This window comes from Oncorhynchus mykiss, chromosome 14 (genome assembly GCF_057628025.1).
Source record: "Oncorhynchus mykiss isolate SJ-2025 chromosome 14, ASM5762802v1, whole genome shotgun sequence".
Lineage (NCBI taxonomy): Eukaryota > Metazoa > Chordata > Actinopteri > Salmoniformes > Salmonidae > Oncorhynchus > Oncorhynchus mykiss.
This window is the reverse complement of record NC_143035.1, coordinates 32,513,191-32,538,350: the sequence shown is the minus strand read 5'-3', so window position 1 is coordinate 32,538,350 and position 25,160 is coordinate 32,513,191. Positions and strand designations below refer to the sequence as shown.

General features: G+C 42.5%; 1 protein-coding gene across 10 annotated transcripts; it reads right to left on the bottom strand.

The window, feature by feature from the left end:
* Positions 1-8,586: 8,586 nt before the first annotated feature.
* On the bottom strand, positions 8,587-20,506 carry LOC110489146 (ribose-phosphate pyrophosphokinase 1). 10 transcript variants are annotated; one of them, XM_021561748.3, is made up of 8 exons: positions 20,396-20,472; positions 20,127-20,300; positions 19,410-19,599; positions 18,366-18,464; positions 15,131-15,255; positions 14,605-14,778; positions 14,128-14,287; positions 8,587-13,756 (listed from the first exon to the last, which is right to left on the bottom strand). In XM_021561748.3, the coding sequence occupies exons 2-8, from the start codon at positions 20,246-20,248 to the stop codon at positions 13,664-13,666; spliced, it is 963 nt and encodes a 320-aa protein (XP_021417423.1). In that variant the 5' UTR covers positions 20,249-20,300; positions 20,396-20,472; the 3' UTR covers positions 8,587-13,663. The 10 variants fall into 10 exon arrangements, 9 of the variants coding, with proteins under 9 accessions (XP_021417423.1, XP_090054889.1, XP_036799223.1 ...); XM_090198758.1 differs by having other exon boundaries at positions 10,739-13,756; positions 19,416-19,599; positions 20,396-20,506; XM_021561747.3 differs by having other exon boundaries at positions 13,398-13,611; positions 13,658-13,756; positions 20,127-20,434.
* Positions 20,507-25,160: the final 4,654 nt, after the last annotated feature.

Genomic DNA, 25,160 nt, shown 5'->3' with positions numbered 1-25,160 from the left:
GGATTTATTGATAATATCTGTTGGAAAAAAGTTTGGATGTTGCCACACACATACCTACTTGTTAACAGTGTGTGCCCCCCCCCCCCCCCCCCCCCCCCCCCCCCTCTCCTTGTTTGAGGAGAGTGCACAGTTATGAACTTGAAAATGTATTAATTAACCAATTAGGCACATTTGGGCAGTCTTGATACAACATACTGAACAGAAATGCAATGGTTCGTTGAATCAGTCTAAAACTTTGCACAAACACTGCTGCCATCCAGTGGCCAAAATCTAAATTGTGCCTAGATTCCTAGATTCCTAGTCATTGGCACTTCAAAGATGATTGGAAGAAGAAAAAAAACACACGTTTCTTTGTTTGTATCTTTTACCAGATCTAATGTGTTATATTCTCCTACATTCATTTCACATTTCCACAAAGTTTAAAGTGTTTCATTTCAAATGGTATCCAGAACATGCATATCCTTTCTTCAGGTCCTGAGCTACAGGCAGTTATATTTGGGTATGTCATTTTAGGCAAAAATTGAAAAAAATATCCTTATTAAGGAAGTTTCTTATAAAATTATTCAGAAATATTATCCTGCCAACCACTATATGAAGAAGTAAAAAAACAAAAACAACATACATACATCAAATCCAATCAAATTGTATTTGTCACATACACATGGTTAGCAGATGTTAATGTGAGTGTAGCGAAATGCTTGTGCTTCTAGTTCCGACAAAGCAGGAATAACCAACGAGTAATCTAACCTAACAATTTCACAACAGCTACCTTATACACACAAGTGTAAAGGGATGAAGAATATGTACATAAAGATATATGAATGAGTGATGGTACAGAACGGCATAGGCAAAATGTAGTAGATGGTATCGAGTACAGTATATACATATGAGATGAGTAATGTAGGGTATGTAAACATTATATTAAGTGTCATTGTTTAAAGTGACTAGTGATACATTTTTTTACATGTATGGCAGCAGCCCCTCAATGTTAGTGATGGCTGTTTAACAGTCTGATTGCCTTGAGATAGAAGCTGTTTTTCAGTCTCTCGGTCCCTGCTTTGATGCACCTGTACTGACCTCGCCTTCTGGATGATAGTGGGGTGAACAGGCAGTGGCTCGGGTGGTTGTTGTCCTTGATGATCTTTATGGCCTTCCTGTGACATCGGGTGGTGTAGGTGTCCTAGAGGGCAGGTAGTTAGCCCCGGGTGATGCGTTGTGCATACCTCACTACTAGAGGTCGACCGATTATGATTTTTCAACACCGATACCGATTAATGGAGGACCAAAAAAGCTGATACCGATTAATTGGCCGATTTTTAAAAATGTATTTGTAATAATGACAATTACAACAATACTGAATGAACACTTATTTTAACTTAATATAATACATCAATAAAATCAATTTAGCCTCAAGTAAATAATGAAACATGTTCAATTTGGTTTAAATAATGCAAAAACAAAGTGTTGGAGAAGAAAGTAAAAGTGCAATATGTGCTATGTAAGAAAGCTAACGTTTGAGTTCCTTTGCTCAGAACATGAGAACATATGAAAGCTGGTGGTTCCTTTTAACATGAGTCTTCAATATTCCCAGGTAAGAAGTTTTAGGTTGAGGTTATTATAGGAATTATTGGACTATTTCCCTCTATACCATTTGTATTTCATTAACCTTTGACTATTGGATGTTCTTATAGGCACTTTAGTATTGCCAGTATAAAAGTAACAGTATAGCTTCCGTCCCTCTCCTCGCTCCTCCCTGGACATTGAGTGTGAGGTTATTTTCCTGACACCACACTCCGAGGGCCCTCACCTCCTCCCTGTAGGCCGTCTCGTTGTTGTTGGTAATCAAGCCTACCACTGTAGTGTCGTCTGCAAACTTGATGATTGAGTTGGAGGCGTGCATGGCCACGCAGTCGTGGGTGAACAGGGAGTACAGGAGAGGGCTCAGAACGCACCCTTTTGGGGCCCCAAAAGGATCAGCAGGGTGGGGATGTTGTTACCTACCCTCACCACCTGGGGGCGGCCCGTCAGGAAGTCCAGTACCCAGTTGCACAGCGCGGGGTCGAGACCCAGGGTCTCGAGCTTAATGACGTGTTTGAAGGGTACTATGGTGTTAAATGCTGAGCTGTAGTCGATGAACAGCATTCTTACATAGGTATTCCTCTTGTCCAGATGGGTTAGGGCAGTGTGCAGTGTGGTTGCGATTGCGTCGTCTGTGGACCTATTGGGGCGGTAAGCAAATTGGAGTGGGTCTAGGGTGTCAGGTAGGTTGGAGATGATATGGTCCTTGACTAGTCTCCTAAAGCACTTCATGATCATGGAAGTGAGTGCTACGGGGCGGTAGTCATTTAGCTCAGTTACCTTAGCTTTCTTGGGAACAGGAACAATGGTGGCCCTCTTGAAGCATGTGGGAACAGCAGACTGGGATAAGGATTGATTGAATATGTCAGTAAACACACCAGCCAGCTGGTCTGCGCATGCTCTGAGGACGCGGTAGGAGATGCCGTCTGGGCCTGCAGCCTTGCGAGGGTTAACACGTTTAAATGTTTTACTCACGTCGTCTGCAGTGAAGGAGAGTCCACAGGTTTTGGTAGCGGGCCGTGTCAGTGGCACTGTATTGTCCTCAAAGTGAGCAAAGAAGTTATTTAGTCTGTCTGGGAGCAAGACATCCTGGTCCGCGACGGGGCTGGTTTTCTTTTTGTAATCTGTGATTGACCGTTGACCCTGCCACATACCTCTTGTGTCTGAGCTGTTGAATTGCGACTCTACTTTGTCTCTATACTGACACTTAGCTTCTTTGATTGCCTTGCGGAGGGAAGAGCTACACTGTTTGTATTCGGTCATGTTTCCGTTCACCTTGCCCTGGTTAAAAGCAGTGCTTCGCGCTTTCAGTTTCACGCGAATGCTGTCATAGATATACGGTTTCTGGTTGGGGAATGTTTTAATAGTTGCTGTGGGCACGACATCGCCAATGCACTTGCTAATGAACTCGCTCACCAAATCAGTGTATTCGTCAATGTTGTTGTTTGACGCAATGCGGAACATATCCCAATCCACGTGATTGAAGCAATCTTGAAGCGTGGAATCAGATTGGTTGAACAGACCTGAGAGCGGGAGCTTCCTGTTTTAGTCTCGGTCTATAGGCAGGGAGCAACAAAATGGAGTCGTGGTCAGCTTTTCCGAAAGGAGGGCGGGGAGGGCCTTATATGCGTTGCGGAAGTTAGAATAACAATGATCCAGGGTTTTACCAGCCCTGGTAGCACAATCAATATGCTGATGCAAATTGTACCTTTTGTAATGACCACTGACAAAGTGTTGCATCTTTTTTGGCATTGTACATTTATGAAGTTCTTTACTTTTGATAGAAATAATTTGAAACCATTTTATGTAATTCATTTCATTATTATTTTGGCCAATGGTCATATTCACAAAACACCACATTTTATTAACTTGCAAAAAGAAATTGAACTAAACTCAGCAAAAAAAGAAACGTCCTCTCACTGTCAACTGTGTTTATTTTCAGCAAACTTAACATGTGTAAACATTTGAATGAACATAAGATGCAACAACAGACACAAACTGAACAAGTTCCACAGACATGACTAACAGAAATGGAATAATATGTCCCTGAACAAAGGGGGGGTCAAATTCAAAAGTATCAGTCAGTATCTGGTGTGGCCACCAGCTGCATTAAGTACTGCAGTGCATCTCCTCCTCATGGACTGCACCAGATTTGCCAGTTCTTGCTGTGAGATGTTTCCCCACTCTTCCACCAAGGCACCTGCAAGTTCCTGGACATTTCTGGGGGGAATGGCCCTAGCCCTCACCCTCCGATCCAACAGGTCCCAAATGTGCTCAATGGGATTGAGATCTGGGCTCGTCGCTGGCCATGGCAGAACACTGACATTCCTGTCTTGCAGGAAATCACACACAGAACGAGCAGTATGGCTGGTGGCATTGTCATGCTGGAGGGTCATGCCAGGATGAGCCTGCAGGAAGGGTACCACATGAGGGAGGAGGATGTCTTCTCTGTAAAGCACAGTGTTGAGATTGCCTGCAAAAACAACAAGCTCAGCCCGATGATGCTGTGACACACCACCCCAGACCATGACGGACCCTCCACCTCTAAATCGATCCCGCTCCAGAGTACAGGCCTCTGTGTAACGCTCATTCATTTGACAATAAACGCAAATCTGACCATCACCCCTGGTGAGACAAAATCGCGACTCCTCAGTGAAGAGCACTTTTTGCCAGTCCTGTTTGGCCCAGCGACGGTGGGTTTGTGCCCTTAGGCAACGTTGTTACCGGTGATGTCTGCCTTACAACAGGCCTACAAGCCCTCAGTCCACCCTCTCTCAGCCTATTGCTGAGCACTGATGGAGGGATTGTGCGTTCCTGGTGTAACTCAGGCAGTTGTTGTTGCCATCCTGTACCTGTCCCGCAGGTGTGATGTTCGGATGTACTGATCCTGTGCAGGTGTTGTTACACGTGGTCTGCCACTGCGAGGATGATCAGCTGTCCGTCCTGTCTCCCTGTAGCGCTGTCTTATTAGTCTCACAGTACGGACATTGCAATTTATTGCCCTGGCCACATCTGCAGTCCTCATGCCTCCTTGCAGCATGCCTAATGCACATTCACGCAGATTAGCAGGGACCCTGGGCATCTTTCTTTGGTGTTTTTCAGTCAGTAGAAAAACCTCTTTAGTGTCCTAAGTTTTCATAACTGTGACCTTAATTGCCTACCGTCTGTAAGCTGTTAGTGTCTTAATGACCGTTCCACAGGTGCATGTTCATTAATTCATTGTTTATGGTTCATTGTACAAGCATGGGAAACAGTGTTTAAACCCTTTACAATGAAGATCTGTGAAGTTATTTGGATTTTTACAAATTATCTTTGAAAGACAGGTTCCTGAAAAAGGGAAGTTTCTTTTTTCTGAGTTTATATTTGAAGACAATTAAATACTCTGCCAACAAAAAAGCTGTTAGAATTATAAATGTGTGTATGTCACTTAAGGTCCCTGTGTAATGTGATATTGTACTCCCTAGCACAAATGTACTTTGTATATTCTTTACTTGTGTTTCCCCCATGTACTTGTTGTATTGTTTTGTTGTTAATTAAAAAGAAAGTAAATAATCAAAACAATCAAAACAATTAAAACAATAAAGAAAAGAATATCTATATATTTTAATAAATGCATAGGTAGAGACAGGTGGGTTGTGTGTGTATGCAGGTGGTTGTGTGTGGGGAGAAGGGTTGGGGGTCTAATACACTCGTTCAAACAGGCGTCACACACACACCGTACCCCCAAAGCAATACCATTCTAACAGCCATGGTGCGTTGTCAGACTGCGATGAGACATGGAGTTGCGCGCAGACACCCTTCAAATTCGTAACAATGTTATCTTTAATCCCCTGCATATGCCAACACAGAGCAATAGTGTATTTTAGAGAGTAACAGCTAGGCCAGCAGCCTATATGTCAGAACGAAAGGTTAACTTACAGATTTGTGCGTAATGGTATGGTGTTTTATGTACGCTACACTTCCAATGAAGTAGCTTCATAGGCCTATGCTTATTATCTTGTGAATGTAGGTCACGGATTGCGTGGAGAAGGATTGTGTGTCGTGGTGCTCAAGGGCCGCCCAAACCCCATGTCAATGATCTTGCCACGGAGCGGTGGGGCAGGGGTCTCCATAGTATATAGAACATAGACATGGGACATAGCCCCCGGTCTCCAGGGTCCCAATATAATTATTTATATTATATTATTATATTATTTATAGTGTGCGCACGTAGTCTACTAGCCTATAGTCAGGATAGTAGACATAGGGGGGAATACTACTGTTATAGTAAATGTCGTGTCTTTACTATCATTAACTGAAGACTGATAGTTTATCAAATATTCTTTGTAATTAGTTACGGGATTAGACTGATTAATCATGTAACTGTAATTACTAGGAAATCGGGGCACCAAGGAAAAATATTCAGATTACAAAGTTAACATTTCCTAAAATAACGTTTCAGATATTTTATCTGATCAATTAGTCTTTGAATGAATGAATTATTTACTTTACCTCATTAAAGGCTGTCCCAGGAGGCCTGACCCTAACTGGGCTCAGGGGTGGTCCTCTGATTTATTCCAAACGTCGTAAATTGTTGGTTATCTGCACGAACCCAGTCTTCACTATGAGCCATCTATACATCAATTGTCTTACATCATTTATTTATTACTCACTAAGTAATTCACAGAAATGCATAAACAAACAAACAAACAGTAAATATGGTTACAAGAAATGATAGGAGAATGTGCCCTAGTGGGCTAAACCGGCATGGTGGCTTGTTAGACAAAGGGGGAAGTGGGGGTCAACTAAGAAGTCACTACTGAGTGATAATTATAACAATTGAAATGCTAATCCTTTACACATGAATGCTCACTCATTCGGGAACAATCAATATATATATTTACGCTCAGTGTGTCGTCTTGATCGCTGGTGAAAATTTGTCTCTCTCTCGGTTGTGGTTAGAAGGGATTGTTCAGAGTGACATCCATTATAGAATGGCTGTTTCGGCGGTTGTCGTTATCCGCGTTCAATGATACCGAATTCCTTGCTGCAGACTAGTAATTCATATCAAAGACTTGTTCTTATTCTGTTGGTATCGATAGTCTAAGAGTTTATCCACGTGGTATGGTTAAAAGATTCAGCAATGGTCTACAACCTTTGTCTCCTCCTCTAATGTACAAAAACATGGTCTGCAACCTTTAGCCATCTCGTAATTGAAGTAAACACGGTCTGCTGATCGAAAACCCGAGTGGGGGTTTTATTTGGAAGGGCCGAAGAGTGCTGTCCCAGGAGGCCTGACCCTAACTGGGCTCAGGGGCGGTCCAGGATGTCTGACCCTAACTGGGCTCAGGGGCGGTCCTCTGATTTAGTTCAAATCAAAAGGGAATTGTATTTTTCTTCATTAAACAGTGCATAATCACATGACACAATTACACAAACAGTATCATACTCACTCATTCATCTTATACAACAATTAGATGTAAATCTCATATCTGAGGCTATTATATAAACAGTATCATACTCACTCATTCATCTTATACAACAATTAGATGTAAACCTCATATCTGAGGCTATTATATAAACAGCGTTATGGTAATGTGGCCACACGTCTCCCATGAGCTTCCCCAAGATGTGACAAACGGACCAGTTCGTAGCTGGATTCTTCAACAATCTTTTATACTTTCTCCGGAACATGAAATTTGTTCATTCCTCAAGTTCTGTGAGGTGAAAGGAATTCCTTTGTTCTCCATGAAAATCTACTCTCTCTATACTGTGTGTCCATGAGGAGATTCTCGGGAATTTACGACGTCTCTCTGACCACAGCAACCTAGTTGAAGGACGAAAGGGGGAGGCAGGGAGAGGGGGATGGGCTTGCTATACCCAAAGAGGCCAACGTCATGAAATAAAGTTCCATGGATAAGGTCGTTAATAGTTAACATTATGCACAGATTTTTTTGCAAGGTGTTTGGCTAGGCTACGCAGAATGTTGAAGCGAATTTGGAGGGCAGACTGACAGCGACTCAAATCCAGTTCTCTTCAAATTCAGTGACAATTTGGGAGTCAGGTAGACATGCACTTAACCAAATCCCCTATGTTAATCTAGAAATATCTGAGACCTTACTCATAAAATTAAATTGAGTTGATTCTCTAAATATTGGCACTTTAAAAAGTTACATTATGCAACAAATTGTAAGTCCCACCACCAGTCGTTGTTTATCTCTCTCTTCACCTAATATTCTTCTGCAATTAAAAAGCCTGCTGGATCTATACCAGCAATGAGCTGTGGTTAGTATGAGACCACACACACAACCAGTGTGTCCAGTACTGATAACTTCTCATTATGAATGAGTTCATACGTTCAAATTTGATGAAACACTATGCAACTGTAGCCTGTATGTACAGTTGAAGTGGGAAGTTCACATACACTTAGGTTGGAGTCATTAAAACTCGTTTTTTCAACCACTCCTCAAATTTCTTGTTAACAAATGATAGTTGTGGCAAGTCGGCTAGCACATCTACTTTGTGCATGACACAAGTCATTTTTCCAACAATTGTTTACAGACAGATTAGTTCACTTATAATTCACGGTATCACAATTCAAGTGGGTCAGAAGTTTACATACACTAAGTTGACTGTGCCCTTAAACACCTTGGAATTTTTTTTAAAAAATGATGTCACGGCTTCTGATAGGGTAATTTACATAATTTGAGTCAATTGGACGTGTACCTGTGGATGTATTTCAAGGCCAACCTTCAAGCTCAGTGCCTCTTTGCTTGACATCATGGGAAAATCAAAAGAAATCAGCCAAGACCTCAGAAAAACAATTGTAGACCCCCACAAGTCTGGTTCATCCTTGGGAGCAATTTCCAGATGCCTGAAGGTAACCACGTTAATGTGTACAAACAATAGTACGCAAGTATAAACACTATGGGCCTGACTTCCAACTTAAACTGCAGTAATTGGAATGCTACCAGCAGCAGACCCTTGATATGGGGATAGCCTAATAAACAAACTTGAATCCAGGCTCCATTCGTTTTCACCATCTCTTTAATAAGATCACATTCAGCCATCAAATATTTGGTGCAGTGATTCACCTTACGCTAAAGTCACACACAATCAGAATATAAGCACGTACAGTTGAAAGTCAGAAGTTTACATAAACAAAGTTTAAATGTATTTGGCTAAGTTGTATCACAATTCCTGACATTTTATCCTAGTAGAAATTCCGTCTTAAGTCAGTTAGGATCACCACTTTATTTTAAGAATGTGAAATGTCAGAATAATAGTAGAGATAATTATTTATTTCAGCTTTTATTTCTTTCATCACATTCCCAGTGGGTCAGAAGTCTACATACACTCAATTAGTATTTGGTAGCATTGCCTTTAAATTGTTTAACTTGGGTCAAACATTTCATGTAGCCTTCCACAAGCTTACCAGAAAAAACGAGGTGAATTTTGGCCCATTCCTCCTGACAGAGCTGGTGTAACTGAGTCAGGTTTGTAGGCCTCCTTGCTCGCACATGCTCTTTCAGTTCTGCCCACACATTTTCTATGGGATTGAGGTCAGGGCTTTGTGATGGTGTTAGGAGAATTATGTTCTCAATGTTCATAAACTGAACTTCAATTAAACTACTTGGTCTGCGACCAAGAATTTGTAAGATTCTTGATGAAACGAAAGACAGAGGCCAGTCTACAATAGTCAAACGTTTATTTACGAGAGCTCTACCAATCATATTATGTACATTGGTTTATATACCTCCCATTTCGTCATAAATGTCCCTCCTCCTCTCAGACAATGACAATATAGTTTACAAGTCTTCTCCTACACATACAATGCTTATCACATCCTGCAACATGTTACACAATCTACTGCAAGCCCAACGGTTTCTCCCCTCTCCAGGTGGGGAGACCTCCTTCCCTGTTATCAGTTTCACAGTGGTCACAAGCTGTCTGCCACAGTTCCTTGTCTGTTCCTCTTTCTTACGGACAAACATTCTTCATCATTATACAGAGGCAGGGTAGAATTCTGTTAGATATAGTCCTATCATTACATTAAATGTATACATAATTTAGTCATTATATATAAAATTCATAACAGATGGCCACTCCAATACCTTGACTTTGTTGTCCTTAAGACATTTTACCACAACTTTGGAAGTGTGCTTTGGGTCATTGTCCATTTGGAAGACCCACTTGCAACCAAGCTTTAACTTCCTGACTGATGTCTTGAGATGTTGCTTCAATGTATCCACATCATTTCCTTCCTCATGATGCCATCTATTTTGTGACGTGCACCAGTTCCTCCTGCAGCAAAGCACACCCACAACATGATGCTGCCACCCCCGTGCTTTACGGTTGGGATGGTGTTCTTCGGCTTGCTTTTCTCCAAAAAGTATGATCTTGTCCCCATGTGCAGTTGCAAACCGTAGTCTGGCTTTTTTTATGGCGGTTTTGGACCAGTGGCTTCCTCCTTGAGCAGCCTTTCAGGTAATGTCGATATAGGACTTGTTTACTGTGGATATAGATAATTTTGTACCCGTTTCCTCCAGCATCTCCACAAGGTCCTTTGCTGTTGTTCTGGGATTGATTTGCACTTTTCGTACCAAAGTACGTTCATCTCTAGGAGACAGAACGCATCTCCTTCCTGAGCGGTATGATGGCTGCGTGGTCCCATGTTGTTTATATTTGCAAACTATTGTTTGTACAAATGAACGTGTACCTTCAGGCGTTTGGAAATTGCTCCCAAGGATGAACCAGACTCGTGGAGGTCTACAATTCTTTTTCTGAGGTCTTGGCTGATTTCTTTTGATTTTCCCAAGATGTCAAGCAAATAGGTACTGAGTTTGAAGGTAGGTCTTGATATACATCCACAGGTACACCTCCAATTGACTCAAATGATGTCAATAAGCCTATCAGAAGCTTCTAAAGCCATGACATTTTCTGGAATTTTACAAACTTCTGACCCACTGGAATTGTGATACAGTGAATTATAAGTGAAATAATCTGTCTGCAAAAATGACTTGTGTCATGCACAAAGTAGATGTCCTAACCGACTTGCCAAAACAACAGTTTGTTAACAAGAAATGTGTGGAGTGGTTGAAAAATGTGTTTTAATGACTCCAACCTAAGTGTATGTAAACGTACAACTTCAACTATACATGAAACTTTAAAGTCAGACAGATACCACTCTTTCGAGAGTTTATTATACAAATGTTATTGAAAGAAATTAAGTAAATAAAAATAGAAGATACTTTTCTAGGAAGCTCCATCCTGCAGAGCTAAAAACCAACAGCTTCTAGACGGCAACATCGAAGACCAAAACCTGCCTCCTCTGCACCCACTGAAAGAACGATTCCCAATAGTCTTAAGAAGGGCAATCTGCAATTAGAAAAGCCACCCCCCCCCCTCAATACTTGTTTAGGTCAACAGGTGAGGGATGAGGTTGGAGTTATGTACCCATTCTCAAATTCCTAGACAGAGCTAGGGATGCAGATCATGGAGGAGGCATTTATAAGTTAAAATCTTCAAGAATCAGTGGGCTATTTACCATTATGTCCAGAAATTAGAAGTACCAATCCTAGATTGCCCCTTTAAAAAGACTTATGAATCACCCAGATGAACATCAGTGGCACTGTCAACTATAACTCATTCACTTAACACATTATGAGTCTCATCTTTCAACCGAACCAAAAAGAAAAACAAAATAATAAAATACCTGAAGTCAGTCAGCATCCAACTGTCTCTCGCCCTCTTTTTGTAACAGAAGTATTGTAACAGCATTATTATGAACAACTGTTGGCATTAGGTGAGTTCACCCACTCACAATAAATAATCAACACTGACCTCTTTTGTCCCTGATAGACATGTCCCATATGGCACCCTATTCCCCATGCAGTGCACTACTTTTGACCAGGGCCCATAGTGAACTTCTTTTGACTTGTGCCCTATGTAGGAAAAAGGTTCCATTTGGGATGCAAACACTGTTTACGGGTGAGAGAGGGACTCAAAATGAACATGTCATCATTATTAATAAACATTAATCCTAATTACTATGTGGTTAGTTAGCAATAGCAGCAGAGCGATGCTAATATAATGGGGGTGTTTCTCCCAGTTGGGGTCAATTCAATTTAAACCTCAATTCAGAAAGTAAACCTAATTCCAAATCCAATTCCACATTTTCCTGATTGAAAAGAATTGGAATGTCAGTATTAGAGGTCAACCGATTAATCGGAATGGCCGATAAAAATCGGGGCCGATTTGAAGTTTTCATAACAATCGGAAATCGGTATTTTTGGGCGCCGATTTGCGTTTTTTTTTTAACACCTTTATTTCATCTTTATTTAACTAGGCAAGTCTGTTAAGAACACATTCTTATTTTCAATGACGGCCTAGGAGGCAGAACGACAGATTTTTAACCTTGTCAGCTCGGGCGATTCAATCTTGCAACCTTACAGTTAACTAGTCCAATGCTCTAACACCTGATTACATTGCACTCCACGAAGAGCCTGCCTGTTAGCGAATGCAGTAAGCTAAGGTAAGTTGCTAGCTAGCATTAAACTTATCTTATAAAAAAACAAGCAATCAATGACTGTCATTGCTCCAATGTGTACTTAACCATTAACATCAATGCCTTTCTTAAAATCAATACACAGAAGTATATATTTTTAAACCTGCATATTTAGCTAAAATAAATCCAGGTTAGCAGGCAATATTAACCAGGTGAAATTGTGTCACTTCTCTTGCGTTCATTCCACGCAGTCAGGGTATATGCAACAGTTTGGGCCGCATGGTTCTTTGCGAACTAAATTGCCAGAATTTTACGTAATTATGACAACATTGAAGGTTGTGCAATGTAACAGGAATATTTAGACTCATGGATGCCACCCGTTAGATAAAATACGGAACGGGGGAGCGTTTTGTTTTCGAGGTGATAGTTTCCGGATTAGTCAAAGGTATATGGTTTAGAGAGAAATAGTCAACACGTTATAATTCCTGTAATAACTTGCGGCTGAACTTGAAAGGGGTTCCTTCGTTATTTTACCGTTCATGTCTTCCATAGAGAATGTCTCGATCTACTTCAAATAAGGTCTGTGTTTTGTGCAGACTTAAACCGCCTCGGCGTTTTGACACCTGTGTAAATCTCACTAGGATAAGGTAACGTTTGTCAAAATATTTTCATAAATCCACTCTACAAAAAATATGATCTTCGCTTATATTTAGCCAATATTGATCAGAGTTACCTTGTCCTATGGATATCTACACAGTTATAAAATTGGCAACGTGGTGTAAGCCTACACGAAACACAGACCTTTTTTTAAGTGAATCTAAAAATATCCTATGGAATAAATGAAGGAACCGCTTATTTTCAGATTTTGCTAGGTGTCATGGGAATTATGACTCGCACTTTGGTTGTCAATTCTTACCATGTCCATTATTAAAATAGGCTTTCCTCCATATAGAAATTAGTTTTTGTTTTCAACATTCATCACAGGTAACTTAAACTCTATTTTTATTCAAACAGTTGAGAGTATTTGTCTCCTAAGCAGACTCTTCAGTATCATTGTCACTTCAGAGCTGTGTGTGTGTGTATTTATGTATCAAGTTAAAATAAGTGTTCATTGTTCATTCAGTATTGTTGCAATTGTCATTATTACAAAAAAAGTGTGTGTATGATATATAGATACATAAAACATTTTTTTCCTAATAAAATCGGCCGATTATCTGCTTTTTTGTCCTCCAATAATCGGTATCGGCGTTGAAAAATCATAATCGGTCGACCTCTCGTCTGTATACTTCTTGAATTGACTGGAATTGAAATGGAATCGAGCCCAACACTGGTGTTTGTATAGGACATTCCCGCTCCTCCTCTTTCTGGTGTAACAGAATAGTAGGGCTGGATTCTATTCAGTGATGAGAAACATTACAGAATACTGGGCATAGAAATGAAGAGCCTACTCTGCTTTCCTTAGTCTACCTGAAAGACAATCATATCTGTTCCCCAAAGTCCCTATTCTGCATGAGATATGGCTGTGTCTGTTCTGAATGTTCTGTTGTCCCCTACTGAACAGTGCCCCAGATGACTCAGTGTGTGTGTGTGTGTGTGATGTTACAAGGGAACGTGGCTGAAGAGGTAGGAGACAGATTCTCCGTTGTGGGTCCTGCGGATGGCCTCTGCCAAGATCATAGAGATGTCAATCACCTAGAGGAGAAACAGATGGTTAATAACACATAAACTACGTTCAGGAAACATCCGGAAACATGTCAGGCTATTTACCGTTGATAAACAGAAAGTGTGCTCCCTCATTTATAGAGTGAACTATTTTAATTATCTTAGCACAAACCTTTTAGGTGATATGATTATTCAAACTATTTGCCGTTGTCTTAGTTGTTAAACATCACAGTAGCAACAATAGAACTTCAGCTTAAATCACCGTAACATTATTGGACAATATGACAGTCTACTTATGTTAAGGTGAATGACCCTGATATAACCTCTGACCCCTGACCTGTATCTTAGGACAGTAATATACCACCTGACCTGGATCTAAGGACAGTGCTGTGACCTCTGACCTGTATCTTAGGACAGGTCTTCATCTTCTCCTCCTGAGGGATAGTGTTGGTGACGACCACGGCCTCGAAGCAGGCGTTGTTGATGCGGGAGATGGCCGGGCCAGAGAAGATACCGTGGGTCAGGATGGCATACACCTTGGTAGCACCAGCTGAGATCAGCCTGAGGGTGGAGGGACAGTATCTCCTTAAGAAAACTGTAGGACTATAGCACCTTCAACATTTACCTGTTTGAATACACAGATTTTTGCTACAAGGACTCTCATTTGGATGAAGGAGAAGTGAAATGTGAAATAGTGGTTGGTATTTCCACAGCTCTGTAATAAGAATGTCTTGACATCAAATCAGAGATCCATTTGAATGTACAGGATCATAATCAATGTTTGTTTTTGTGTGGTTAAGATTCAGCCCAGACACCCATTGCCTGGGCATAGATACGTGTTAAGGTTAGTCAAGGTCAGAAGGTGAGACTTTACTTACTTGTCGGCCGCGTGACAGATAGTACCACAGGTGTCTGCCATGTCATCCACCAAGATGGCCACCCGGTCCGTGACATCCCCGACCAGCACCATGCGATCCACCTCATTGGCCTTCTTTCTCTCTTTGTGGATCAGAGCAAAGTCCACATTGAGCCTGTCCGCTATGGACGTCACTCTGTCACACAGAACACAGTGTTAAGAGGAAGACCAAGTCACAGAGGCACAACAGTTGGTCCACTGTTATCGTATGAAGATGTGTTAGTGTGAAGCAGCAGTTACACACGAACGTGTGAATCTAAAGTTAATTTCACCACAGATAAAGCAGAGTTAAAGAAAGACGTGGCTGCAAGGTAAAAACCCGTAAGAGAGAGGTGATGTTCTTGAAGCAGTAGTCTAGCATGCACACAGTGGTTCCCATATTTACCAAGCATCCCCCCCCTCTCCATCTTTCTCTGATTGGCCAAAATAAGAAATTTGATTAAAAGCCCTCAGACCGAAAGCTTTCTGACTACTCTGTCCTGCCTCACCTCTTGGCTCCCCCTGCGTCTGGAGAGACGATAGTGCAGGTCTTCCACTCTGCGATGTTCTCCTTGATCCACTTCAGTACAGCAGGCTCAGCATACAGGTTATCCACCGGGATGTCGAAGAAACCCTGGAGATACCAGACACACACAGACAGGAGTCAGAGGCTGCCATCTAGCGGTTTCACATCCCAGGAACCATCTCACCATTGTGCCCTTGAGCCAGTCACTTAACCCCTATAGAACTCCATGTGTTTGCTGATTGTGTCGTCTGTTGGATTGGAGGGAGCAAAATAAGAATTTACATCACTATAGTCTGGCTGTTTGGTTTCTCTACTACCAGACCCCAGTGTCCCCCCTCCTCATGTCCTCTACTGCCAGACCCCAGTGTCCTCCCTCCTCATGTCCTCTACTGCCAGACCCCAGTGTCCTCCCTCCTCATGTCCTCTACTGCCAGACCCCAGTGTCCTCCCTCCTCATGTCCTCTACTGCCAGACCCCAGTGTCCTCCTGACCTATACTGCCAGACCCCAGTGTCCTCCCTCCTATACTGCCAGACCCCAGTGTCCTCCCTCCTATACTGCCAGACCCCAGTGTCCTCCCTCCTCCTGTCCTCTACTGCCAGACCCCAGTGTCCTCCCTCCTCATGTCCTCTACTGCCAGACCCCAGTGTCCTCCCTCCTCTACTGCCAGACCCCAGTGTCCTCCCTCCTATACTGCCAGACCCCAGTGTCCTCCCTCCTCATGTCCTCTACTGCCAGACCCCAGTGTCCTCCTGACCTCTACTGCCAGACCCCAGTGTCCTCCCTCCTATACTGCCAGACCCCAGTGTCCTCCCTCCCTCTACTGCCAGACCCCAGTGTCCTCCCTCCTCCTGTCCTCTACTGCCGGACCCCAGTGTCCTCCCTCCTCCTGACTAGATGTCGACTGATTAATTAGGGGCGATTTCAAGTTTTCATAACAATCGGAAATCTGTTTTTTTGGACGCCGATTTAGCCAATTGTTTTTATTTTAATACACCTTTATTTAACTAGGCAAGTCAGTTAAGAACACATTCTTATTTTCCATGACGGCCTAGGAACGATGGGTTAACTGCCTGTCCAGGGGCAGAACAACAGATTTTTACATTGTCAGCTCAGGGATTCAATCTTGCAACCTTACAGTTAACTAGTCCAACGCTCTAACCACCTGCCTCACGAGGAGCCTGCCTGTTACGCGAATGCAGTAGAAGCCAAGGTAAGTTGCTAGCTAGCATTAAACCTTTCTCATAAAAAAACAATCAATAAATCATAATCACTAGTTAACTACACATGGTTGATGATGTTACTAGTTTATCTAGCGTGTCCTGTGTTGCATATAATCGATGCGGTACGCAGTCGCGAAAAAGGACTGTCGTTGCTCCAACGTGTACCTAATCATAAACACCAATGCCTTTCTTAAAATCAATACATACACAGAAGTATATATTTTTAAACCTGCATATTTAGCTAAAATAAATCCAGGTTAACAGGCAAAATTAACCAGGTGAAATTGTGTCATTTCTCTTGCGTTCATTGCACGCAGAGTCAGTGTATATGTAACAGTTTGGGCCGCCTGGCTCGTTGCGAACTAATTTGCCAGAATTTTACGTAATTATGACATAACATTGAAGGTTGTGCAATGTAACAGGAATATTTAGACTTATGGATGCCACCCGTTAGATAAAATATCAAACGGTTCCGTATTTCACTGAAAGAATAAACGTTTTGTTTTCGAGATGATAGTTTCTGTATTCGACCATATTAATGACCAAAGGCTCGTATTTCTGTGTGTTATTATGTTATAATTAAGTCTATGATTTGGTAGAGCAGTCTGACTGAGCGATGGTAGGCACCAGCAGGCTCGTAAGCATTCATTCAAACAGCACTTTTGTGCGTTTTGCCAGCAGCTCCACGCAATGCTTCAAGCATTGCACTGTTTATGACTTCAAGCCTATCAACTCCCGAGATGAGGCTGGTGTAACCGATGTGAAATGGCTAGCTAGTTAGCGGGGTGCGTGCTAACAGCGTTTCAGATGTCACTCGCTCTGAGACTTGGAGTAGTTGTTCCCCTTGCTCTGCATGGGTAACGCTGCTTCGATGTTGGCTGTTGTCGTTGTGTTGCTGGTTCGAGCCCAGGGAGGAGCGAGGAGAGGGATGGAAGCTATACTGTTACACTGGCAAAACTAAAGTGCCTATAAGAACATCCAATAGTCAAAGGTATCTGAAATACAAATGGTATAGAGGGAAATAGTCCTATAATTCCTATAATAACTACAACCTAAAACTTCTTACCTGGGAATATTGAAGAGTCATGTTAAAAGGAACCACCAGATTTCATATGTTCTCATGTTCTGAGCAAGGAACTGAAACATTTGCTTTCTTACATGGCACATATTGCACTTTTACTTCTCCAACACTTTGTTTTTGCATTATTTAAACCAAATTGAACATGTTTCATTATTTATTTGAGGCTAAATTGATTTTATTGATGTATTATATTAAGTTAAAATAAGTGTTCATTCAGTATTGTTGTAATTGTCATTATTACAAATACATTTATGTTTTTATTTTAAAATCGGTTGATTAATCGGTATCGGCAATCTTTTTTGGTCCTCCAATAATCGGTATCGGCATTGAAAAATCATAATCAGTCGACCTCTACTGCCAGACCCCAGTGTCCTCCCTCCTCCTGACCTCTACTGCCAGACCCCAGTGTCCTCCCTCCTCTACTGCCAGACCCCAGTGTCCTCCCTCCTCTACTGCCAGACCTCAGTGTCCTCCCTCCTCTACTGCCAGACCTCAGTGTCCTCCCTCCTCTACTGCCAGACCCCAGTGTCCTCCCTCCTCCTGACCTCTACTGCCAGACCCCAGTGTCCTCCTGACCTCTACTGCCAGACCCCAGTGTCCTCCCTCCTCTACTGCCAGACCCCAGTGTCCTCCCTCCTCTACTGCCAGACCTCAGTGTCCTCCCTCCTCTACTGCCAGACCCCAGTGTCCTCCCTCCTCTACTGCCAGACCCCAGTGTCCTCCCTCCTCTACTGCCAGACCCCAGTGTCCTCCCTCCTCTACTGCCAGACCCCAGTGTCCTCCCTCCTCTACTGCCAGACCCCAGTGTCCTCCCTCCTCTACTGCCAGACCTCAGTGTCCTCCCTCCTCTACTGCCAGACCCCAGTGTCCTCCCGACCTCTACTGCCAGACCCCAGTGTCCTCCCTACTCCTAACCTGGATCTGTGAGGCGTGGAGGTCCATAGTGATGATGTGATCAGCCCCAGACACAGACAGCATGTTAGCCACCAGCTTGGCTGAGATGGGCGCTCGACTCTGCAAGGAAACACACACACACACACACCTCATTTGTTCTACTCACATCACATGATATGAGTGGAGTCTTCCATCTTAAAAATGGGTCCGTATTACATTTCCTTCCCAAAGCCACAAGGGGCAGCTGATAGGCTGTTCTAAACTACAGTTACGTGTACAACTCAAAGTCGATATCAAACTACTCAGCTCCTTCAAGAAGCCCAAGAAAAGTGATACTGTACAAAAAGTTAATAACAGTATACTTTTGGCAGATACATAGTACATGCAATACATTATATTGGGAGGACAAGGACATGCACTGATATAAACCATGGAAGGAATGGAGGCAGGCAGGTGACGGTAACAATACAAACAGAAGACACAATGACTGTTCACTGCTCACTGCTCACTGTTCACTGCTCACTGTTCACTGCTCACTGTTCACTGCTCACTGCTCACTGCTCACTGTTCACTGCTCACTGTTCACTGCTCACTGCTCACTGTTCACTGCTCACTGCTCACTGCTCACTGTTCACTGCTCACTGTTCACTGCTCACTGTTCACTGCTCACTGTTCACTGCTCACTGTTCACTGCTCACTGTTCACTGTTCACTGCTTACTGTTCACTGCTTAACTTAAATCAGTGGAGAAATCAAAACAAAACCCAGGCATGCTCCCAGTCCCATCCATCTGCTGTGACTGCCTGCTGGAGTCCGTCCACACAGTCAGTGACAGCAACATGACTGGTAAGATCACACTGGACATTGATGGGGTGTAATGCCAGGGTTGGGGTCAATTCAATTTAAATTCAGGAAGTACATTGAAATTCCAATGCTTTTGAATTAAAAACATTTGGAATTGGAATTTGGTTTAATTTCTGAATTGACTGTAATTGAACCCAACTCTGGTGATGCGGTATAACGGTCGGCGGTGTGACAGTAGAGTAACTAGATGTCTGTCCCTCACCCCCACCTTGTCCTTCTTGTCCTGCCGTGCGTAGGGGAAGCAGGGGATGACGGCTGTGACCCGGGAGGCCGAGGCGATCTTACACGCATTGATCATAATCAGCAGCTCCATCAGATTATCATTGATCTCCCCACAGCCGCTCTGTACGATGTAGACATCCTCTCCACGGACACTCTCCCCGATCTCAACACTGTTATGGCCCAGGGGAGGATGGGGTAAACAACACTCTCTGCTAACACAGCACTAATGGTGAGGGATATTCATCATGACACATTGAAAACACAGCCTACAGGTGTTTAGGGCTAGGGGACTTATAAGTGCAGTGACAAGATAATATTTCACAGTAGGCTAAATGCAGTGATAATTACTGTATGAGCAAAGAACAGCACAGAATGAGAAGTATACAGCTTGATGCATCAGTGTTACACAAGAAGTTACAATAAACAATTGTTTCACTTTTGCTCGCCTGTAGGGGTTGTCAGCTCTCCCAATATTCAGAAATGAGTTGAAATGTATGGGGAAGAGAAGTTCGCCCAATACGCAACAAACTGAGCGCCAAAATAAACTCCAGTTATGCGTGACTTAAACTACAAGTTCCAAGCACCTTTGCGAGGCAGCATCAAAAGCAGCACGCTAAACATAACGTTTCTTTAACATATTTCTCGAACATAAGATTTAAACAGATCAGCTTTCTATACATTAAAAGTTTACACTGACCATGTTTCTTGATTGCTGAATTTCTTGGTGACAACCTTCCCGAGTTCCATCCCAAGACGGTCAGCAATTTTGTGAGACAGTTCCCGATGCGAGCTACCGCTGAATATCTTAATGTTCGGCATTTTTGTATGTTCCAGGGCTTCGTTCTACGGAAGCTAGCTACAATGCTAGTAGCTGCAAATAAGTGATATACGATCTATTAGTTCTAGTGAACTGTTGGAAATCGATCGCTAGTCGATAGATATCATCAAGCTTGATGCGTTGCCTACCTGTCCACCATCGTTCCCTTCTTCACGCATGCGCCTTTTCCTGGTCTTCTTCTTCTTTGGGGTTAAACGGAGGTTGGCATCCAATATATTGCATTACCGCCACCAACTGGGCTATAATATAGATCCATTAAACTTCGTGATACAAAATGGGAAAAGGAACAACAAACAAACCTTCCAACTAACCCTTCACTGTTTAAAAATCCACTACCCCATTCCACTACTTTGACCCTATCTGCTCCTCCAGCCAGCCAGCCCAGCCCAGTCCAGCCCAGCCCAGCCCAGCCAGCCCAGCCAGCCCAGCCCAGCCAGCCCAGCCAGCCCAGCCCAGCCAGCCCAGCCCAGCCCAGCCCAGCCAGCCCAGCCCAGCCAGCCTAGCCCAGCCAGCCCAGCCAGCCCAGCCCAGCCAGCCCAGCCAGCCCAGCCCAGCCCAGCCAGCCCAGCCCAGCCAGCACCACCATGCCAATGGTTTGGGAGGACGGGACACCACCAATCAAAACACCCTGTAACTCTTCTGAAGTCAAATCTCATACACCCAAACACTTCTCTGCAGCTGCCACCACAACATCTATGTTCCGTGATTTCCATTCTATTTCTGCAGTATGTTTGACATTCATTGTAATGAATGCTAAGAAGCCAACCTTACTGAAACATATATCACTGGTTGGCCTCTTGTCCCTGGTGGCATCAACAATACACCGCCCACTTCACATGACGAGGACATCCTTCATACCTATATACATATACTGAACAAAAATATTAATGCAACATGTAAAGTGTTGGTCCCATGTTTCATGATCTGAAATAAAAGATCCCAGATAAGCACAAAAAACTTATTTCTCTCAAATTTTGTTCACAAATTTGTTTACATCCCTGTTAGTGAGCATTTCTCCTTTGCCAAAATAATCCATCCATCTGACAGGTGTGGCATAGTAACAGGCGGATTAAACAGCATGATCATTACACTGTGCTGGGGACAAAAAAATTGCAGATTTGTCACACAACACAATGCCACAGATGTCTCAAGTTTTGAGGGAGCGTGCAATTGGCATGCGGATTGCAGGAATGTCCACCAGAGCTGTTTCCAGAAAATTAAAAGTTTATTTCTCTACCATTCTCTACCAATGTCATTTTATAGAATTACGTCCAACCGGCCTCACAACTGCAGACCACGTGTAACCACGCCAGCCCAGGACCTCCACATACAGCTTCTTCACCTGCGGGATCGTCTGAGACCAGCCACCTGGACAGCTGATGAAACAGAGGAGTATTTCTGTCTGTAATAAAGGCCTTTTGTGGGGGAAAACTCATTTTGATTGGCTGCGCATGGCTCCCAAGTGGGTGGGCCTATGCCCAGTCATGTGAAATCCATAGATTAAGGCCTAATGAATTTATTTTAATTGACTGATTTCCTTATATGAACTGTAACTCAGTAATATCATTGAAATTGTTGCATGTTGCATTTATCTTGTTGATCAGTATACTTAGTTGAATGCACAAGCCCTGTGACAAACCAGAATACTGGTGATCGGCAGTCCGAGTATTTTCTGTGAACCCGATCATTTGACTCAGTTCACCTAAAATAGCTATTCATTTGGCTCCCAAATGGCTCTTTGTACCATAAGGCTTAGATATTGAAAACCCATCAACAAATTGTCCATCTCTAATTTGAAGCCTAAAACGTTGCCTACATGCATGTCAGATAGCAGTCGTTCAAGATATGTGAGTTCAAATATACTTTAACCTGACCAAATTATTAGACCTGAAAGCATTTATAATAAACACACTGAGAAAAGGAGCGTGGACCAGAATGAGTCTCTCCTCACTATATCGTTCCGGCACTGAGGATTACCATCTTCAGATAATTTTGTGTCTGCAGATAATCGATGTACGGCGCTCAAAAAGCAATAACAGTAACAGTATGCAAATCAGGGAGCCAAATTAACGTCTCTTTCGCATATGTGATTCGGCGATTCTCGATGTTCACCGAAAAGAGACGTTAAAAAAAATACGTTATTTCATGAACAACCCATCAGTACAGTATACTAATGAAGAAAACTGGAAATGTCTCTATGCGTAAGAACGACTGCTAAATAACCAAAATGAAGTAGATGTCAGAAACGTGTTGTCACTGAAAAATACTGTCAGCTGCAACTGTGATAAGGCCTGGTTAAAACAGTAGACAGCAGTGGTGGTAGTGGTTAGAGCGCTGGACTAGTAACCGGAAGGTTGCAAGATCAAATCTCCGAGCTGACAAGGTACAAATCTGTCGTTCTGCCCCTGTTCCTAGGCCGTCATTGAAAATAAGAATTTGTTCTTAACTGACTTGCCTAAAGGTATAAATAAAAAATAGTGGTCCTTTCATCTTCATCCTTACATGATAATCTATTGATTAAAGGTAATGAATGTGCTGTTGATATGTTTTCAACTTCAATTTAGGTTTACAACTAGCCTGAATTTTGTTTGTTATGCTAGCTACATATTGTAACGTGATATGCGAATGCGACTAGTGTAAGAAGAGTCTTTGTTTTGCCCCGACACCCGGTCTGAACATTAACACGCAACGTTGGCAATACTGTTTTAGAAGCATAAGTCGGGGAGAAAAAATAATAATAATAAACTAAAGGTTAAATTGATACACTTTTATAGGTTTAGTTTTCCCAAACGGCCATATCTACATGTTACAGCAACAGAGGGACCACCTGCGCTAAGTAGCTATCTAGCATCCCACTGAACACCTGTGTGTTTGAAGGCCGCCAGAAACGTGTTGTCACTGAAAAATACTGTCAGCTGCAACTGTGATAAGGCCTGGTTAAAACAGTAGACAGCAGTGGTGGTAGGTGATGTTTAAGATGAGGTGATAGACAGTGACACATTCAATATCGCCTTGCACTCTCTTGCCTGCATCTAGCTGATCTAGGATGTAATCATTAGTAAAAAGTTGCAAACGAGAGCTTCTATTCAACAAATTGAAGTATGTTTATCAATTTTTTTGATTTGTTACATTTGCTTCCGTTTAAGAAAGGTTTTTCAACAGAATCAGCGGAATGAATACACCCCTGGTCACACACAAACACAGTAGACTTTCATAGCAGACACATACACACAGCATGATCATTTTTCTCATTGTAGAATTCCTTCTCGCATCCACGCACTCTCCTCCTCTCACCATTTCCCTTGACTTGTGGACTTCAGCGCACAACACATCAGCTGTCTCTGACCAGGTGAAAAAACCTTTCCAAGCCAAACCTTCATATCATAAACACTAACTGCCACACCCAGCCTACATCGTTAAAAGTACTAGCTAACGTCATAGCTAGTCAACATAGCTACTAGAACTAACACGTTAGTAAACCCTCTACAATCAAGCAATTGTGAACAGCAAGCAGTTTAGTAGTTACACCGGCAGGCCCCTGTGGCAATAAATGTATAAAACCTAAAGCTTACCTCAACTTGGAAGAGTTCCAGTGTTGCATATCCATAGCCAGCTAGGTAACAAAGCATCCCTCTGTTTGAGCCTGGCGTCTGAGTAGACTAGCTAGCTGCAATCGCTAGCAAATTGAAAGTGAACATTTTTTAAATATATATATATATATATATATATATATATATATATATATATATATATAGCTAGCCCTCTCTCACACTCCCATGCTTTAAATAAATAAATACATTTGTACAAAACTGTTCAACTATCATCTTTCTCTCTGTTTTTGAGTCGACTGCTCACCAAATGAATGCACTGCAGTGCTAGCTAGCTCTAGTTTATTATCTGATCCTTTGATTAGGTGGACAGCATGTCAGTTCAGTAACATATTAGGTCCTTTGACCTTGAGGAGTAACCGCATGCTCCTTAAGAGTACTTAGCTAGTTGTAGCTAGTGCAAAGCACCAGTAGGACTGTTTCAACAACCTTTACTTGGCAATACTTTCTTTGTTCTCAATTCGGAAGAAACGTGTCTCATACATGTTTGTGTGCAGTTGCAGGTGGTACTCCAAAAATCTGAGAAGATGCAAGAAGCATTTTTCACTCGATATAAAAAGTGTATTTAATATTTTTCAGAACATTCTCCGTTTTTTTTTTTTTGCAGTACCACCTGCAACTGCACACAGACGTTTATAAGAGACAATATTTTCCCGAATCCAGAACGAAGAAAGTATCGGCAAGTAAAGTTTTGTCGAAAATATCCTGATTATGGCTGAACAGCAGCCTATGCGGAGGAGTTTAATGTTTACATGGTTCATATTATGCCATGTTCTCTGCAGTAATGTGTTGGCAACAAGAGTGAAGTTTGTGTTGACATAAAATAGCCTTCAAGGTTTTGAAGTGATGTGCTTAAATGACTAATTAACATTCTCTCTGATTGCTGACCGACAATAGAGGCCGCAGTAATCTAGGCCAGAAGTTTGGAGTAGGACAACGTGGATTTGTAGAAGGATAGGCTACTTCTGCCCGATGCTCAGTAAGGAGAAGGATAGGCTACTTCTGCCCAATGCTCAGTAAGGAGCAGGATAGGCTACTTCTGCCCAATGCTCAGTAAGGAGAAGGATAGGCTACTTCTGCCCAACGCTCAGTAAGGAGCAGGATAGGCTACTTCTGCCCAATGCTCAGTAAGGAGAAGGATAGGCTACTTCTGCCCGATGCTCAGTAAGGAGAAGGATAGGCTACTTCTGCCCAATGCTCAGTAAGGAGCAGGATAGGCTACTTCTGCCCAATGCTCAGTAAGGAGCAGGATAGGCTACTTCTGCCCAACGTTCAGTAAGGAGCA

Bases quoted from the DNA above. Each gene is read 5' to 3' on its own strand.
- LOC110489146 (XM_021561748.3), bottom strand. From the start codon at position 20,248: ATGCCGAACATTAAGATATTCAGCGGTAGCTCGCATCGGGAACTGTCT. The intron at 19,600-20,126 runs GTCAGTGTAAAC...GGGCCATAACAG, and splicing joins TTCAGCAATCAAGAAACATG to TGTTGAGATCGGGGAGAGTG. The intron at 15,256-18,365 runs GTTAGGAGTAGG...TGGTATCTCCAG, and splicing joins TCCACGCCTCACAGATCCAG to GGTTTCTTCGACATCCCGGT.